Here is a 19543-nt window from a genome sequence, read left to right as displayed (position 1 = left end):
TCTATTAAAATTGTTTTTACCACATTAGCAGTTTAAAGTTAATAGGTTCAAGATGCACATTAAAAACAAATTAACATGAACTAGGGAGACAGACATTTTTGAGGATAGTGCATACAAAAAATACATCAATTGACTGATTTTGGCCCTTGTATAGAATTATAATCCATTCAAACACAGGGGCTGCTGAAGTACATGTTCATAATCGAATGGAAATTTTGGAAGTGGTGAGGAGCTGGCCGTAGACATTTTTTGTTCTAGTCCAGTGAAGTACATCACAAAGTCAGTAATAATCCTGGCCATCGTTAGTGGGTGCTAGATGCTTCACACTTCTGAATGATCTCAGAACCACCGATAATGCAATCTGTCCAGTTGCCTAAAAGACATATAATTCTAGTGCAAAATACAACCAAAGCCATTCACTTTTGCACTTACCTTCTGTCCATTATCCAGCCAAATGAAACTGTGCCAATAATATTTATGATGCCCAGTATTGACATTAAGAAGGCTGCTTGCTGTTGGCTTACTCCAGTGCTCACTGCATATGGCACAAGATGAACAAAAGGAGTGCTGCAGCCATAGGCGAGGAATAGCAGCGATGCAGCAAATACAAGGAAGTCCGCAGTCAGCAGAAAGGCATATTCTTTATATGATGGACAACAGCTGCACGGCTGCCTTCTGACACTCTCTTTTCTAATGAAGTTTGATTCTGTAGAAAGACTGGACAGATGACAGTCATCACATTGTGCCTTAATCCTGGATTCCGCAGAGACTTTTTCACCGGCAATGTCACTCATGGTGGAATTGGGCAGATCCTCTGCAAGGGTGAGGGGCCTCAGCAGAGCACCACAAACACAAATATTAGCTACGAGGCCTCCGAGGATGAGTAATGCCCCACGCCAAGAGTATTGTTCAATCAGCAGCTGAACCACTGGAGCTAAAACAAAAGTGCCAATTCCACTCCCTGACATGGCCAACCCATATGCCATAGCTTTCTTCTTACAGAAGTACTTGCCCACAATTGATATGGCAGGAGAATAAGCTAAAGCATATCCACAGCCTGCAACACAGAACAGATTTTAAAAGTTATGACATGCTTTTACTGTAAAAGCTAGGTGTTGTAAGATAAAGATACAGCTTAAGCTTTAAATACTTCATACGCTTTTTCAAAGATAGACATTTAAAAGCTGCAGTTTATAATCCAAGAATTGCAGTTTCAGTTTGCTCCTATATAGAGGAGCACAGATCTCTTTTTGAAATATATTTCCTGCATCAACCAATTTTGCGATGTTAATACACACCTCTGAAACAGGTGAGACTTGAACAAGAGGGTATTGAAACTGGGTCTCCTGGCTGAGAGATAGGGTCACTACCATTGTGCTACAAAAACCCTTTCAAGAAGCACAAGTGACTCCCCAGTTAATGTTCACTACCTGAGTGCAATTATGAGATAACAAAGTGTGGAGCTGGATGAACACAGCAGGCCAAGCAGCATCTTAGGAGCACAAAAGCTGACCTTTCAGGCCTAGACCCTTCATCAGAAAAGGGGGATGGGGAGAGCATTCTGAAATAAATAGGAAGAGAGGGGTAGGCGGACCGAAGATGGATAGAGGAAAAGATAGTTGGAGAGGAGAGTATAGGTGGGGAGGTAGGGAGGGGCTAGGTCAGTCCGGGGAGGATGGACAGGTCAAGGGGGCAGGATGAGGTGGTAGGTAGGAAATGGAGGTGCGGCTTGAGATGGGGGGAGGGGATGGGTGAGAGGAAGAACAGGTTAGGGAGGCGGGGACGAGCTGGGCTGGTTTTGGGATGCAGTGGGGAGTGGGAAGATTTTGAAGCTGGTGAAATCCACATTGATAGCATTGGGCTGCAGGGTTCCCAAGCGGAATATGAGTTGCTGTTCCTGCAACCTACGGGTGGCATCATTATGGCACTGCAGGAGGCCCACAATAGGCATGTCGTCTAAGGAATGGGAGGGGGAGTTGAAATGTTTCGCGACTGGGAGGTGCAGTTGTTTATTGCAAACCGAGCGTAGGTGTTCTGCAAAGCGGTCCCCAAGCCTCTCACCTATCCCCTCCTCCCATCTCAAGCCGCACTTGGTTTCCCCAATGTAGAGGAAGCCACACCGTGTACAGCAGATGCAGTATACTACATTGGCAGATGTGCAGGTAAATATCTGCTTGACGTGGAAAGTTATCTTGGGGCCTGGGATGGGGGTGAGGGAGGAGGTGTGGGGGCGATTGCAGGGGAAAGTGCTGGGTGTGGTGGGGTTGGAGGGGACTGTGGAGCAGACAAGGGAGTCACTGAAAGAGTGGTCTCTCCGGAAGGCAGACAAGGTTGGGGATGGAAAAATATCTTTAGTGTTGGGGTTGGATTGTAGATGGCAGAAATGTTGGAGGATGATGTGTTGTATGCGGAGGTTGGTGGGGTGGTATGTGAGTACGGGGATGATTCACTTTTGGCGGTTAGTGTGGGGGCATGGTGTGAAGGATGAGTTGCGGGAAATGCGGGAGACCCAGTCAAGGGCATTCTCGGGGGATTGTTGCAGTCCTTGACGAACGAGGACATCTGGGATGTATGGGAGTGGAATGCGTCATCCTGGGAGCAGATGCGGCAGAGGCAAAGGAATTGGGAAAAAGGGATGGAACTTTTGCAGGAAGGTGGGTGGGAGGAGGTGCGTTCTAGGTAGCTGTGGGAGTCGGTGGGCTTGAAATGGACATCGATTTCTAGGTGGTTGCCAGAGATGGAGACTGAGAGGTCCAGGAAAGTGACGGATGTGTTGGAGATGGCCCAGGTGAACTTAAGGTTGGGGTGGAAGGTGTTGGTGAAATGGATGAACTGTTCAAGCTCCTCTTGGGAGCCTGAGGCGGCGCCGATACTGTCATTAATGTAGTGGAGGAAGAGGTGGGGGATAGGGCCAGTGTAGGTGCAAAAGAGGGACTGTTTCACGTAACCTACAAAGAGGCAGGCATAGCTTGGGCCTATGTGGGTACCGACGGCCACCCTCTGTCTGTAGGAAGTGGGAGAAATTGAAAGAGAAGTTGTTAAGGGTGAGGACGAGTTTGGCCTGGCGGATGAGGGTGTGGGTGGAGGGGGACTGGTCGGGTCTGCGGGACAGGAAGAAGCGGATGCCCTTTAGGCCATCTGCATGGGGAATGCAGGTGTATAGGGACTGGACGTCCATAGTGAAAATTAGGTGTTGGGGACCAGGGAATTGGAAGTTCTGGAAGAGGTGGAGGGCGTGGGTGCTGTCGCGGGCATAGGTAGGGAGTTCCTGGACCAAAGGGGAGAAAATGGATTCCAAATAGTTGGAGATGCATTCAGTGGGGCAGGAGCAGGTGGAGACAATGGGTCGACCAGAGCAGTCAGGTTTGTGGATTTTGGGAAGGAGATGGAAGCGGGCAGTGCGGGGTTGGGGAACAATGAGGTTGGAGGCTGTGGGTGGGAGGACACCTGACGTGATTAGGTTGTGAATGGTTTGGGAGATGATGGTTTGGTGCTCGGGGGTGGGATCATGATCCAGGGAGCGGAGGTGTTGGAGAGTTGGTTTCTGGCCTCAGCAATGTAAAGGTCAGTGCCCCATACTACAACTGCGCTTCCCTTGTCTGCTGGTTTGATAGTGAGTTTGGGATTGGAGCGGAGGGAGCAGAGGGCTGCATGTTCTGCAGGGGAGAGTTTGGAGTGGGTGAGAGGGGTGGAGATGTTCAGGTGGTTGATATCCTGACCGCAGTTGGAGATGGAATTACTTTGCAACGAACATTTCTATTCAATTGTTTTCACCTTTGGCTTTCTATTGGCACTACTTGTCACATGTTCTCAAATGGGGAGCCGCAAGAAATTTCAGGGAATCTGCTGGTTGCTTTCTCTACATTGATGGAGAGGCAAGTAGAATTCTCAGAAATGCAAAGACTGGGCTTGCACAATCTTACTGCAGGATACCATTTACATATGAACAGGACATTTTGTTTGTGTGGCAGTTTTACATCAGCATTCATCATGATAAGCACAGAGTAGCACAAAGGCTCCTTTCAACATTCTTCTTTATTCTGAATGTATATTCTGAAATGGAAACATTAGCAAGGTGAAGGGGAAAGAAGGAAGGGACTGTGTCTAATTGGGATTGACTTTCAAATATGATTTCACGTCCAATGGATTTCTGTACGTGGTCCTCCACTTTGCTCCTAAAACAGAGTGTTGAAGAGCTAGAAATTGTGGATGTTCAAAGAATTGAACATTCCAAGATCTGAGATATTAAAAATTTTATGACCAAGTACAGACATTAATCAGAAGTGCTCATGGAATCCTGGACTTTATATTTTCAGGAATAAAATACAAGGAGATAGCAATGAAGTGAAAACTAAACCAAGCACTAATTAAACCTCTCCACGAGAACTGTGAATGTTTTGAATGCCTCATCTCAGGAAGCACATACTGACCTTGGAGGGTGAGATGTGTAAATTTACTAGAATGATATCTGAAGTCCACAGGTTACATTGTGAAGGGTTGAGTAAACACACAGTGCATTCCTTAGAATTGCAAGGGTTACGGGGTTATTTGATTAAATATTCAAGATAGAAGAACAGATAGGGTAGACAAGGAGAACCTGGTGTCTCTGGTCGAGCAATCTGGGGCATAGTAGAAGAAAATTAACAGCAGACCTTTCAGGAGAGAAATTAGACAACACTTCAATGCGAAGTGTTGCTTGGGAACCCTGCAGCCCAATGGTATCAATGTGGATGTCACCAGCTTCAAAATCCCTCCTCCCCCCACTGCATCCCAAAACCAGCCCATCTCGTCCCCGCCTCCCTAACCTGTTCTTCCTCTCACCTATCCCCTCCTCCCACCTCAAGCCGCACCTCCATTTCCTACCTACTAACCTCATCCCGCCCCCTTGACCTGTCTGTCCTCCCCGAACTGACCTATCCCCTCCCTACCTCCCCACCAATACTCTCCACTCCACCTATCTTCTGCTCTATCCATCTTCAGTCCACCTCCCCCTCTCTCCCCATTTATTCCAGTTCCCTCTCCCCATCCCCCTTTTCTGATGAAGGGTCGAGGCCCGAAACATCAGCTTTTGTGCTCCTGAGATGCTACTTGGCCTGCTGTGTTCATCCAGCCCCACACTTCGTTATCTATAAAGCAAAGTGTTGTCCAAGTTTAGAGCTCTATTGCAATTGGCAACTAACACTAGATTAGTTGTTAACTTTCAAAATAAGACTGATAGATTTTGGGAAACCAAAGGTGTTAAGGGATGTGATGCAAAGTAAGTTCAGGCCACACCTAACTAATATAGCAGATAACAATCAGCCACTAGAGTTTTGGGATATTCTATGGGTGCTCCTGGAATTCTACATATCTGCCAGAAATATAGTAGACAGCAAAGGGGTTTTGTAAGAATCTCAACAGTTAGTTAGCTAATATAAAAGTACCTTTTCTTTAATTGGATATTTTAGTTGTCTCATTAACATTTAATCTATGTTGGTTTTAGTTTGTTTGTTGCAGTAAGTGTCTTAAAATATGGAATCATGTTCTTCATTAATTATGATTGATCTCTGAAAAATTCATCGCTCTTAAGAAGTCTGTACATAGATTGTAACAACATGTACGCTGCAAACATTCAGCTCTACTGCTCCACTGTTTCTAGATTGTCAGACCATTTGTCTGAGTGCTGTCCACAGTGGCTCTCTGGCTTCCTTACCTTTTACCACCCAAGTGTGTCCCTGGGAGCTTTAGAGCACCAGTCAATGAAATTTACACAGCAGTTATAGTTCTTACCAGTAATGACTCCGAGTGACAGATAAAGATATTCCAGGCAGGTAGCGAATGAGCTAAGAATGAGGCCAACAGAAGCTAACACTCCTCCAAGAATCACTGCTGCTCGAGTGGAATACCGATTGCTAATAATACTCCCAAGAGGCGCTGAAGAGAACAAAGGGACAAACATAATCGGTGTGATATATTGCTGTCTCCCTTTGTGATTTTGACCTCTGTACAATGCAAAAAACTGACAAAACTCAAGATAAAACTCTAATTCATGGAATAAATGACAGGGCACTTTATTCTCAGAGATAATGGGAACTGCAGATGCTGGAGAATCCAAGATAACAAAGTGTGAAGCTGGATGAACACAGCAGGCCAAGCAGCATCTCAGGAGCACAAAAGCTGACATTTCGGGCCTAGCCCCTTCATCAGAGAGCTCTCTGATGAAGGGTCTAGGCCCGAAACGTCAGCTTTTGTGCTCTTGAGATGCTGCTTGTCCTGCTGTGTTCATCCAGCTTCACACTTTGTTATCTTGGGGACTTTATTCTTGTCTGGATTGGAGGGCTTGATAGGGAAAGACTGAATAGGCTGGGGATTTTTTCCCCTGGAATGTTGGAGGCTGAGGGGTGACCTTATAGAGGTTTATAAAATCAAGAGGGGCTTGGATATGGTGAACAAACAAGGTCTTTTTCCCAGGGCAGGGGAGTCCAAACTGGAGGACATAGGTTTAAGGTGAGAGAGGAAAGGTTTAAAAAGGGACCTAAGGGGCAACTTCTTCACACAGAGCGTGATGCGTGTATGGAATGAGATGGCAGAGGAAGTGGTGGAGGCTAGTACAATTGAAACATTTAAAAGGCAGTTAGATGGGTGTATGAACAGGAAGGGTTTAGAGGGATATGAGCCAAATGCTGGTGCATGGGACTAGATCAGTTCAGGATATCTGGTCGGCATTGATGAGTTGGGCAAAAGGGTCTGTTTCCATGCTGTATGACTGTAAGACTCTCAGTGCAATGTCACCTAAAGGTCATCACCCCAGTGTTATTCCAGAGTCAGGTTCTAGGGTCATCACAGCTAATGTTAGGGCGTGTGGTGTGTTATCAAACAGAGACCTAGGGGTACTGGGGCATAGTTCCTTGAAATTGGAATCGCAGGAAAGCAGGATAGTGAAAAATGTATTTGGCGTGCTTTCTTTCATCAGTCAAAGCAGTGAGTGCAGGAGTTGGGACACCATGTTACAGCTCCACAAGACATTGGTAGGGCCATATTTGGAGTACTGTGTACAGTCCTAGTCATCCCGCTATAGGAAGGATTTTATTAAACAGAAAGAAAAGATTTACAAGCATGTTGCCGAGACTGGAAGGTTTGAGTTATAAGGAGAGGCTAAAACCTTTTTCACTGGAGCATTGGAGAGGTAGAGGTGACCTGATTGAGGTTTATAAAATCATGAGCGGCATAGACAAAGTGAATAACCAAGTTCTTTTCCCAGGGTAGGGGGTCCAATACTAGAGGGCATAGGTATAGGTTGTGTGGGGAAAGATCTAAAAGGGACCTGCAGGGCAACTTTTTAACACAGAGGGTGGTACTTGTATGGAATGAGCTGCCAGGGAAAGTGTTGAGGTGGGTACAATTACAACATCTAAAAGGCATTTTTACAGGTAAAAAGAGGTAGTAAGAGCTGCTGATGCTGGAGTCGAAGGCAACACAGTGTGGAGCTGGAGGAACGCAGCAGGTCAGGCAGCATCAGAGGAGCAGGAAAGTTGATGTTTTGGGTGGGGACCCTTCTTCAGAAATGGGTTAGGGTCCCGGCCCGTAACATCAACTTTCTTGCTCCTCTGATGCTGCCTGGCCTGGACAGGTACAAAGATAGGAAAGATTTAAAGGGATATGGGCCTAACACAGGAAAATGGGACGAGTTCATTTTAGGAAATCTGGTCGGCATGGGCTGTGCTCTATTACTCCACAGCTTCATGAATCAACGGCCTGTGTTCGGACAGTCAAGCTGTATGTAATGTACAGTAATGTCAGTAAATGCAGAACACAGTGTGTAAATCTGTGATATTATGGCAATGTAGATAGTTAGTTTTGTTAGACTGTCCCAAGGAGAATCCAGTTTTTGTGGTACGAGCTGCATGACCTGACAGGTAAGGAAGCGCTGAGAGTATATCATACCGGCAGTGGTGTTTGGCCTAAAATCTGAATCACTCAGTTGTTTTGTACACGTTACTCCATATATGTCCTTGTCTGAGTACCGTGCATCAGAACCCAAGTGCACCTTTGTCGTGAGGGGAGTCAGCACCAGCACTAACCCTCTGTCTTGGCTGCAGCCTCTCCTTACCCAGTGACTCGCCACGTACAGATCCTGCTTCACTGCTGCCCTCTAACTGACCAGCAGAGTCAGCATTTCAGTTGTGGCTATAACAAGTAACAATAATTCTTTTTCACTAGCCTCTCATTCTTCTTGCACTTCACACTCTCCCCAACCAACTGTAGACCAGGTGAGTGTTTTCATGTATATCTAAAAGTTTAAAAGTACAAGACTTTTGTTGGACTGAGCGGAAGAGGAATTTTGAATTTGCACAAAGAACATGAAATACGAATACATGGACAAGCCAAAGATTATGAAGCAGGGCTTCTTTATTCCACAGGCATGAGGTCATTACAAACATGGCGGGAAATTAAAGATAAATGAGAAACTATTTACACAATCTACATGGAGCAACCTGGGTGGGGGGAGGGGGAGGTTACATTGGGCTGAGGAATATATTTGTTTGTCTACTCTCCATTCCGATCAACCCTGCCCTCACTAAAGATGCCTTTTCTTTCCAGTGACAGTCCATTTAATTGTTCCAGCTGCCCTCCCTCACCATCACCGCCTTCTGTTGGAGTTCCCAAAGAACTTCTCTGCTCACTCAGTGCCCTCTGTCACCATTGCTACCTGCTGCTGTAGGTTCCGTTGTACACATTAACATGATCCGCAACGTGTAAAGCAGAGGACATTGTGGGTTGAGGGGACAAGACAGGGATTTCAGAAGGCTGAGGTACAAGTATTGTGTTGAGTTCTTTGATTTTAGCATATCCTCATTCATTGTAGTTTTAATGATGCTGCTCATTATCTCCTTCAATGGGAGCGAGGGAACACATCCATGTCTAACACCCACAATCAGGTGAGGTGCTGCAGTTTCCAATTGTGGGCCACCTTGTCCTGCAAGACAGAGGGATATGGGGGTAATGCAGTGTAGTTCAGTGCTTTGCCTTTCATAATTGGTAGTGTGGAAACAATGAGCAGTGGATTGAAGGCTTGCAGCTGTCTTGAGATGATGAGGTGATGCTATGAATGTCAGCTTTCATCTGGGCTTGATTGAGATAGTCAGTAGGTGAGCCTCTTATTCATCTTGCACTTCACACTCTCCCCAACCAACTGTAGACCAGGTGTGGTGGCTGGAGAAGCGCAGGAGGCTAATGGTTCAGTTGTCTTGAAATGACATCTGAAGATGCTTTCTCTGAGCCTGACAATGAACTAGATGTTTGCATCCTTTTAGAAAAAGTTTCAAGAATCTAATATTTGATTGGTGAAAGATGATTGGCCTAGCTTTGCCTTTACTCAATGGTCCTGAACCTTCAGTAGTTTCTGTTGTTAATGCTGCTAGATTCATGGAAACAAATTCAGAATCCTGCAACAGAACATCAGGCTGGCTCCATTATTGTTATTCAATGGTGTGTGCCAGATGCAACAGTCTTTACTTGCAATCCACATATATCCTTTAATGTTTAACAGTCATGAGTTGCAATATCAGAATGCTTTTCTTTAACTTTCCTTGTGGCTTTCAAAGTTGCAAAGTCTGCCAGGGATGTATTAATTTCCATGCTGCATCCTGCAAACTAAAACATTTCTTCCGCCAAATTTGGCCATTATCTGTTTACATCATTTAGCTTTTTACTGATACTGCAGAACTTGAAAAAGTTACACCAATGGTTATTATTTGCAATTTCATATTTCCCAGTTGCTTTCCAATCGCTGAATGAATTTTGCAATGGATTGGGAGTTCAAGGAGTAAAAGTTAGACCATAAGAGAAGCTAAAAGATCTCAGAATTGATGGCTATCCTGACAGATATTCCCATTTGATGTGCTATGCAGTTAATTCGACACTTTAAGCCTTTCTAGACTGAACTCCTACCTTCCCACCTGACTATTTGCTCTTTTACCTCTCATCCCTCTTCTCTTCCACATCCCAAATTCTTGCTCTTAAAAATCATCTTGGTCCTTTGGAAAATCCAACAAATTTCCATGCACAGGAAAAGTCAAATCCTGCAAGAATGTGTTCACAGCTATTGACTGTTCTAGTTATAATACATGGTAAGAACTGCCATGTCCAAATAACAGCCTCACTGCTAATTGGAAAGATAACGTTCACAGTGTCCAATCACAAATCTGGGTTTTCCTTTTTTTTTAGAAGTTTGTGAAAAATCTTTAAATGACAAGACAAAAATGCATTGGTTTTCCCGCTTCTCCTACTCCAGCTGTAATGTAGCATTCAATTGATTTGCTCAGAACTTTTCCTAAGATCTTTACCAAGAATATCCGTCTTGTGGTTTTTCAGATGTTCAGTTTGATTCTAATTCTCCTTTCACCCCATTCAGTCTTCAACTCCATTCTCCCCAAATTCAGGGCACCTGCTGAGACCAGATAGGAGTGACTATGAAAAAAATAAGCTCGCCCCTTCTCAGCCTGAATCTAATTTACTATAATTTCAAATATTAAATGCTCCCACATTCCAACACTATTATATCGGGCTCCAATGGCAAAACTGAGGCCTGATCTGTTATTTTATCCTGGTGTCTGTGCCTGCCTTAAGTATTGAGTTTCCTCCTTCCTCTGCCAATCCCTGTCAATTGAGTGCAGGTGTCAGGGACTATCTCTTGCCTCTCTAGAAAGAGTGTGCACAGCTGCCCAGGTTTAACAATGGGCAGCTGCCCCCCTCAGCTCCCTGGTAACATTCATCTAGAGGTTGACAAGCAGATCAACAAAGTCTCCCTGCTAACCCAATCACAGTGCCATATCCCATCCACCACCTTAACTGAATCCAATTCCATCATTCCCAGGGGTTCGACAGTCTATTTAGATTTCCGTTATTTGCATTTAATCCTACCGATCCAGTTCTTGTCAGGCGTTTACTTCTAATTTCCTGTCTTAGGAGATTCTGGAAATGTTTGATGGTTATGGCAATGAAATGGTCAGTCAGGCAACAGTCATTAAGTATAGAAGTTTTCCTGGATTTACTACAGGATTTGCACATCTGATTGATTCAGAATCCAAACAGTAATTTCTCAACACTTTGAAATTGCTCCTTAGACACTGGAAAATACATTATTAAGCTGCCAAGGCTGTGTGCCCAGATTGGTCAAAATTAATGTTTCATTTGTACCCAATTTCTCTTTAAAGTCTAATCACTTTATTCTGATCCTGTTACTGAGTCACTCTAGTGAATAATAATTAACAACATACTTACTGTGCCTTCAGATCACTACAGTGTAATATTTGGCTAAAAGTTCCAGGAACCAAATTAGCTCTGTGAAACAAAATTCTGCATGACAGAATCAACCTCGAGCAGTTAGAAAAGGAGAACTTAGTCCAGGGAAATCTGCAAATCTTTCTTCAAATTGCAAACTGGCATGTTAGAGCTGCATTTGTGAATGGTCAAACACAAGCAAGTCAGCTACTTAATTACAAACCTTTGGGCGGATGGTGTTGTTGTCACGGCAGCAAATATAGGACCTGGGACTACCCACTGACTTAGAGAGCAAGTGTAATTAGGTTTGTTTCCTTGGATTGTGAGAGTTAGAGCAGCTTTGCCTTGCAGCCTCGTTGATTCCTTACCCCATCTTCTGCGACAGTCTGAATTCTTTACAGTTGGCCAGCACTATAAAGCTCTCATTGTAATAAAGGTTTTTCAATAGTTTCAGCGGAAGTTCAACCCTTGCAAACGGATAGAGGGCTGAAAGCTCAAAAATAACTTAATTAGCCTGTTCCCAATAAAAAAATGGCCCTTTTTAAAAATTATCTTGCTTTCCGCAAGCCATTCTTTGTTCTTCCTATCCCAAAGTTTTGATTGCCCACAGCATGTCTCAAGTTAAATGTTAGCTGTGTTCTAAAAAAGATAGAATTGCTACTTTAAATACAGGAAGAATCTTCATTACATGCAGAGTGTTGTCAGGGAGCAGAGGCTTAAGAAGTAATTCATTGACCTTGGCAAGTTATGAGCTGAAGTGGGATACTTGAGAACAAATAAGTGAAATCATTTATCCATTTAAACTATTTTCTCATCACAGAATTGTAAGGCCTATACACCATTCTATTAATAATTATGTGGCTAATGAGTACAACCAACTTCCATGACCTCAATATCGCAGGATAACTGCAATTAGTCTGCTGCAGTCCATGTTGTGAGCCTCTGTGGTCTGTATGATCACACAAAAAGAAAGCTTCCCAAGTTATATTTTGGAGAATGAAGTTTATAAATTGAAATAATCACACACTCACCAAATACCATTGTAGTGCAGTCAACAGTGGAATGTATCCATGCTGTCATGGCATAATCTTGGGCAAAATAATTCTGGAACTCCACAAAAAATATGGAAAAGCATCTAGAAATCCAAAACATATGTCAGCTGCCACATTGAACCAAAATAGAAAAAGTGTTCAGAATGTACAATTGTTCCATCAGCTACAGGAAAGAAGCATTAACAGCACAGCTACAGTCAAAATGGCAGGCATTCTTTTTCCTACATCTGCATGAACTGAATGTGCTTACATCTCAACTTTACTGCATCAGACTGTTAAGGAAGTGCACAGCTTCTTTAGCTTTGGAAACAGAGGCATTGAGTACAAAAGAAAAGAAGTTCTGTGAAATGTTTAGAAAATACTCATTAGGCCTGAACTGTAACACTATGTCTTCCTCCAGTCAAACACTTAAGGATGTGACGGTCTTGGAGAGGGCACAGATTTACAGGAATGGTTAAAGACAGGAAGACCATAAACTACGTCGAGAGACTGGAAGTGATTCTCTTTTGAGCAGAGAAGGTTGAGGGGAGATTGAATTAAAGCGTTCAAAAGCGTGAGCAGTTAGGATCGATCAAGTCAAGAGAATCCATTTCGAGTACCAGCATTGTTGGAAATCAGTGAATTCAAATTGGAAGGCATTTCTGAAAAGAAATCAGGGTGGGGTGTGTGAAAGTAATAGATATTTGTGGTCCTGACTGGCGATAAAAATAGACTTTAAGTAAACACATGCATTAATCCAGTGCTTTTTGCAATTCCACACGTGCACTGAAGGGGGTCAGAGGATATTCACCAGGATGAAGCATTGGAATGGAGCAATTCAACCTTGAAGAGAGGCTTGGGTCGTTTTCTTTGGAGCAGGGAAGATTGACGGGGTACCTGATGGAAGTGTGTATCATTATGAGGGGTATGGTCAGGGTGAATAAAGGGCAGCTATTTCCTGGTCATGCTGAAGGGTCGATAATATGGGGATGTAGTTTTCAAGAGAAAGGAGGGTTAAAGGGGTACGAAAACCATCGTGGCCAGACCTCTGGCACTGAGCCTGGCTCTGTGGCTCAGAAGGGAATGGGGGAGAATAGGAGAGCGGTAGCGATAGGAGATTCAATGGTTAGGGGAACAGATAGGAGATTCTGTGGTCCCGAGTGAGACTCCTGGATGGCATGTTGCCTCCTGGGTGTCAGGTCCAGGGATGTCTCGGATTGAGTCTACAGAATTCTTAACGGGGAGGGAGAGCAGCCAAAAGTCGTGATGCACATCAGTACCAATGACATAAATAGGAAAAGGGATGAAGAGCTGAAGAGTGAATATAGGGAGTTAGGTTGAAAGCGAAAATGCCAGATGAACAGAGCCATAATCTCAGGATTACTACTGGTGCCACAGGCTAGTGAGGCTAAGAATAGAGAGTGAGTGCAGCTGAACATGTGGCTACAGAGCTGGTGTAGGAGGGAGGGCTTCAGATATGTGGATCATTGGGAATACCTTCTGGGGAAGGTGGGACCTGTACAAGAAGGATGGGTGGCATCTGAGATAATAAAATGTGAGGCTGAATGAACACAGCAGGCCAAGCAGCATCTATGGAGCACAAAAGCTGACGTTTCGGGCCTAGACCCTTCATCAGAGAGGGGGATGGGGAGAGGGAACTGGAATAAATAGGGAGAGAGGGGGAGGCGGACCGAAGATGGAGAGTAAAGAAGATAGGTGGAGAGAGTATAGGTGGGGAGGTAGGGAGGGGATAGGTCAGTCCAGGGAAGACGGACAGGTCAAGGAGGTGGGATGAGGTTAGTAGGTAGATGGGGGTGCGGCTTGGGGTGGGAGGAAGGGATGGGTGAGAGGAAGAACCGGTTAGGGAGGCAGAGACAGGTTGGACTGGTTTTGGGATGCAGTGGGTGGGGCGGGGGGGAAGAGCTGGGCTGGTTGTGTGGTGCAGTGGGGGGAGGGGACGAACTGGGCTGGTTTAGGGATGCAGTAGGGGAAGGGGAGATTTTGAAACTGGTGAAGTCCACATTGATACCATTAGGCTGCAGGGTTCCCAGGCGGAATATGAGTTGCTGTTCCTGCAACCTTCGGGTGGCATCATTGTGGCAGTGCAGGAGGCCCATGATGGACATGTCATCTAGAGAATGGGAGGGGGAGTGGAAATGGTTTGCGACTGGGAGGTGCAGTTGTTTGTTGCGAACTGAGCAGAGGTGTTCTGCAAAGCGGTCTCCAAGCCTCCGCTTGGTTTCCCCAATGTAGAGGAAGCCACACCGGGTACAATGGATGCAGTATACCACATTGGCAGATGTGCAGGTGAACCTCTGCTTAATGTGGAATGTCATCTTGGGGCCTGGGATAGGGGTGAGGGAGGAGGTGTGGGGGCAAGTGTAGCATTTCCTGCGGTTGCAGGGGAAGGTGCCGGGTGTGGTGGGGTTGGAGGGCAGTGTGGAGCGAACAAGGGAGTCACGGAGAGAGTGGTCTCTCCGGAAAGCAGTCTGGGTTGAAGATGGAAAAATGTCTAGGGTGGTGGGGTTGGATTGTAAATGGCGAAAGTGTCGGAGGATGATGCGTTGTATCCGGAGGTTGGTAGGGTGGTGTGTGAGAACGAGGGGGATCCTCTTAGGGCGGTTGTGGCAGGGGCGGGGTGTGAGGGATGTGTTGCGGGAAATACGGGAGACGCGGTCAAGGGCGTTCTCGATCACTGTGGGGGGAAAGTTGCGGTCCTTAAAGAACTTGGACATCTGGGATGTGCGGGAGTGGAATGTCTTGTCGTGGGAGCAGATGCGGCGGAGGCAGAGGAATTGGGAATAGGGGATGGAATTTTTGCAGGAGGGTAGGTGGGAGGAGGTGTATTCTAGGTAGCTGTGGGAGTCGGTGGGCTTGAAATGGACATCAGTTACAAGCTGGTTGCCTGAGATGGAGACTGAGAGGTCCAGGAAGGTGAGGGATGTGCTGGAGATGGCCCAGGTGAACTGAAGGTTGGGGTGGAAGGTGTTGGTGAAGTGGATGAACTGTTCGAGCTCCTCTGGGGAGCAAGAGGTGGCGCCGATACAGTCATCAATGTACCGGAGGAAGAGGTGGGGTTTGGGGCCTGTGTAGGTGCGGAAGAGGGACTGTTCCACGTAACCTACAAAGAGGCAGGCATAGCTGGGGCCCATGCGGGTGCCCATGGCCACCCCCTTAGTCTGTAGGAAGTGGGAGGAGTCAAAAGAGGTTGTTGAGGGTGAGGACGAGTTCAGCTATGCGGATGAGAGTGTCGGTGGAGGGGGACTGGTCGGGCCTGCAGGACAGGAAGAAGCGGAGGGCCTTGAGGCCATCTGCATGCGGAATGCAGGTGTATAGGGACTGGACGTCCATGGTGAATATGAGGTGTTGGGGGCCAGGGAATTGGAAGTCCTGGAGGAGGTGGAGGGCGTGGGTGGTGTCACGGACGTAGGTGGGGAGTTCCTGGACCAAAGGGGAGAAAATGGAGTCCAGATAGGTGGAGATGAGTTCGGTGGGGCAGGAGCAGGCTGAGACGATGGGTCGAATAGGGCAGGCAGGTTTGTGGATTTTGGGAAGGAGATAGAAACGGGCCGTGCGGGGTTGGGGAACAATGAGGTTGGAGGCTGTGGGTGGGAGGTCACCTGAGGTGATGAGGTCGTGAATGGTGTTGGAGATGATGGTTTGGTGCTCGGGTGTGGGGTCATGATCGAGGGGGCGGTAGGAGGTGGTGTCGGAGAGTTGGCGTCTGGCCTCGGCGATGTAGAGGTCAGTGCGCCATACTACCACTGTGCCACCCTTGTCTGCGGGTTTGATGGTGAGGTTGGGGTTGGAGCGGAGGGCTGCCCGTTCTGCGGGGGAGAGGTTGGAGTGGGTGAGAGGGGTGGAGAGGTTGAGGCGGTTAATGTCTCGACGGCAGATGGAGATGAAGAGGTCGAGGGAGGGTAGGAGGCCTGGGGGTGGTGTCCAGGAGGAGGACTTGTGTTGGAAGCGGGTGAAGGGGTCAGTGGAAGGAGAGTTAGGTTCCCAGTTGAAGAAGCAGGCATGGAGGCGAAGACAGTGGAAAAACTGCTCTATGTCCAACCGTGACTGGTATTCGTTGATTTGTGGTTGTAGGGGGATAAAGGTGAGCCCCTTACTAAGGACTGACCGTTCGTCCTCAGTCCTTAGTCCTTACACCTGCATTCCACATGCAGCTGACCTCAAGGCCCTCCGCTTCTTCCTGTCCTGCAGGCCCGACCAGTCCCCCTCCACCGACACTCTCATCTGCCTAGCTGAACTCGTCCTCACCCTCAACAACTTCTCTTTTGACTCCTCCCACTTCCTACAGACTAAGGGGGTGGCCATGGGCACCCGCATGGGCCCCAGCTATGCCTGCCTCTTTGTAGGTTACGTGGAACAGTCCCTCTTCCGCACCTACACAGGCCCCAAACCCCACCTCTTCCTCCGGTACATTGATGACTGTATCGGCGCCACCTCTTGCTCCCCAGAGGAGCTCGAACAGTTCATCCACTCCACCAACACCTTCCACCCCAACCTTCAGTTCACCTGGGCCATCTCCAGCACATCCCTCACCTTCCTGGACCTCTCAGTCTCCATCTCAGGCAACCAGCTTGTAACTGATGTCCATTTCAAGCCCACCGACTCCCACAGCTACCTAGAATACACCTCCTCCCACCCACCCTCCTGCAAAAATTCCATCCCCTATTCCCAATTCCTCCGCCTCCGCCGCATCTGCTCCCACGACAAGACATTCCACTCCCGCGCATCCCAGATGTCCAAGTTCTTTAAGGACCGCAACTCCCCCCACAGTGATCGAGAACGCCCTTGACCGCGTCTCCCGTATTTCCCGCAACACATCCCTCACACCCCGCCCCCGCCACAACCGCCCTAAGAGGATCCCCCTCGTTCTCACACACCACCCTACCAACCTCCGGATACAACGCATCATCCTCCGACACTTTCGCCATTTACAATCCAACCCCACCACCCTAGACATTTTTCCATCCCCACCCCAGTCTGCTTTCCGGAGAGACCACTCTCTCCGTGACTCCCTTGTTCGCTCCACACTGCCCTCCAACCCCACCACACCCGGAACCTTCCCCTGCAACCGCAGGAAATGCTACACTTGCCCCTACACCTCCTCCCTCACCCCTATCCCAGGCCCCAAGATGACATTCCACATTAAGCAGAGGTTCACCTGCACATCTGCCAATGTGGTATACTGCATCCATTGTACCCGGTGTGGCTTCCTCTACATTGGGGAAATCAAGCGGCGGCTTGGAGACCGCTTTGCAGAACACCTCCGCTCAGTTCGCAACAAACAACTGCACCTCCCAGTCGCAAACCATTTCCACTCCCCCTTCCGTTCTCTAGATGACATGTCCATCATGGGCCTCCTGCACTGCCACAATGATGCCACCCGAAGGTTGCAGGAACAGCAACTCATATTCCGCCTGGGAACCCTGCAGCCTAATGGTATCAATGTGGACTTCACCAGTTTCAAAATCTCCCCTTCCCCTACTGCATCCCTAAACCAGCCCAGTTCGTCCCCTCCCCCCACTGCACCACACAACCAGCCCAGCTCTTCACCCCCCCCCCCCACCCACTGCATCCCAAAACCAGTCCAACCTGTCTCTGCCTCCCTAACCAGTTCTTCCTCTCACCCATCCCTTCCTCCCACCCCAAGCCGCACCCCCATCTACCTACTAACCTCATCCCACCTCCTTGACCTGTCCGTCTTCCCTGGACTGACCTATCCCCTCCCTACCTCCCCACCTATACTCTCTCCACCTATCTTCTTTACTCTCCATCTTCGGTCCGCCTCCCCCTCTCTCCCTATTTATTCCAGTTCCCTCTCCCCATCCCCCTCTCTGATGAAGGGTCTAGGCCCAAAACGTCAGCTTTTGTGCTCCTGAGATGCTGCTTGGCCTGCTGTGTTCATCCAGCCTTACATTTTATTATCTTGAAATTCTCCAGCATCTGCAGTTCCCATTATCTCTGGGTGGCATCTGAACTGGAGAGGCACCAATATCCTGGATGAGAGGTTTCCTAGAGCTCTTCGGGAGGATTTAAATTAGTTTGGTGGGGAGATGGGAACTGGAGCTATGAATCAGAGCATGGGTTGGCTGGTGTATAGGCAGATACAGCATGTAAAGAGTCTGTGAGGATGGACAGATAGTTAATAGGGCAAAGATGCAGTCAGTGTGATGGGTTGAAGTGTGTCTATTTTAACACAAGAAGTGTCGGGAATAAGGGTGATGAACTTAGAGTATGGATCAGTACCTAGAGCTATGATGTTGTGTCCATTATGGAGTCTTGGATAACTCAGGGGCAGGAATGGTTGTTGGATATTCAGGGTTTAGATGTTTCAAAAGAAATAGGGAGGGTGGGAAAAGAGGTGGGGGAGTGGTATTGCTAATCAGGGATGGTATTACAGCTGCAGAAAAGCAGGTCGTGGAGGACGGTTTGTCTACTGAGTCAGTATGAGTGGAAGTCAGAAACAGGAAAGGAGCGGCCACTTCATTGGGAGTTTCTTATAGACCTCCCAATAGCAACAGAGACCTGAGGAACAGGTTGGGAGGCAGATTTGGAAAGGTGCAGAAGTAATAGGGCTGTTGTCATGGGTAATGTCAACTTTCCTTTTATTGACTGGAACCAGTCAATATTAGGAAAGTTTTGGGCGGCATGGTGGCTCAGTGCTTAGCACTGCAGCCTCACAGCGCCAGGGACCAAGGTTCGATTCCAGCCTCGGGTAACTGTCTGTGTGGATTTTGCACATTCTCCCCCTGTCTGCGTGTGTTTCCTCTACATGCTCCAGTTTCCTCCCACAGCCCAAAGATGTGCAGGTTAGGTAGATTGGCCATGCTAAATTGCCTGTAGTGTTCAGGGGCATGTGGCTTATAGGGGGATGGGAACGAATCTGGGTGGGATGCTTCAAGGGGTGGTGTGGACTTGTTGGGCCAAAGGGCCTGCTTCCACACTGTAGGGAATCTAATCTAATCTAAACCTCCTAATTGCAAATAATTTAGATGGAGCAGATTTTGTCAGGTGTGTCCAGGAAGGATTTCTGACTCAATATGTAGATAGATCGACTAGAGGGGAGGCCATATTGGATTTGGTGCTTGGCAACGAACCAGGTCAGGTGTCAGATCTCTCTGTGGGAGAGCATTCGGTGACAGTGATCACAACTCCCTGACCTTTACTATAGTCATGGACAGGGAGAGGGGCAGATGGTATGGGAAAGTATTTAATTGGGGGAGGGGGAATTACAA

At 47.2% G+C, this 19543-nt stretch overlaps 1 protein-coding gene and 1 long non-coding RNA gene across 3 annotated transcripts in view; one reads left to right on the top strand and one right to left on the bottom strand.

Annotated features, from left to right (window-relative positions):
• Positions 1-19543, top strand: part of LOC125461669 (uncharacterized) — a 105736-nt gene that overhangs the window by 4464 nt on the left and 81729 nt on the right. The gene's annotated exons all lie outside the window — the stretch shown is intronic.
• The window catches only part of LOC125461667 (monocarboxylate transporter 12-like), a 60142-nt gene that overhangs the window by 8255 nt on the left and 32344 nt on the right, over positions 1-19543 (bottom strand). The window contains exons 3-5 of the mRNA XM_048550611.1: positions 12294-12397; positions 5770-5913; positions 433-1057 (exon numbers count right to left, since the gene is read on the bottom strand). Coding sequence (XP_048406568.1) covers positions 433-1057; positions 5770-5913; positions 12294-12397 — 873 coding nt within the window. The remainder of the gene's footprint in view (positions 1-432; positions 1058-5769; positions 5914-12293; positions 12398-19543) is intronic.

The sequence above is a fragment of the Stegostoma tigrinum genome, chromosome 20 (genome assembly GCF_030684315.1).
Source record: "Stegostoma tigrinum isolate sSteTig4 chromosome 20, sSteTig4.hap1, whole genome shotgun sequence".
Classification (NCBI taxonomy): domain Eukaryota; kingdom Metazoa; phylum Chordata; class Chondrichthyes; order Orectolobiformes; family Stegostomatidae; genus Stegostoma; species Stegostoma tigrinum.
This window is presented reverse-complemented; position numbering and strand designations above follow the sequence as displayed.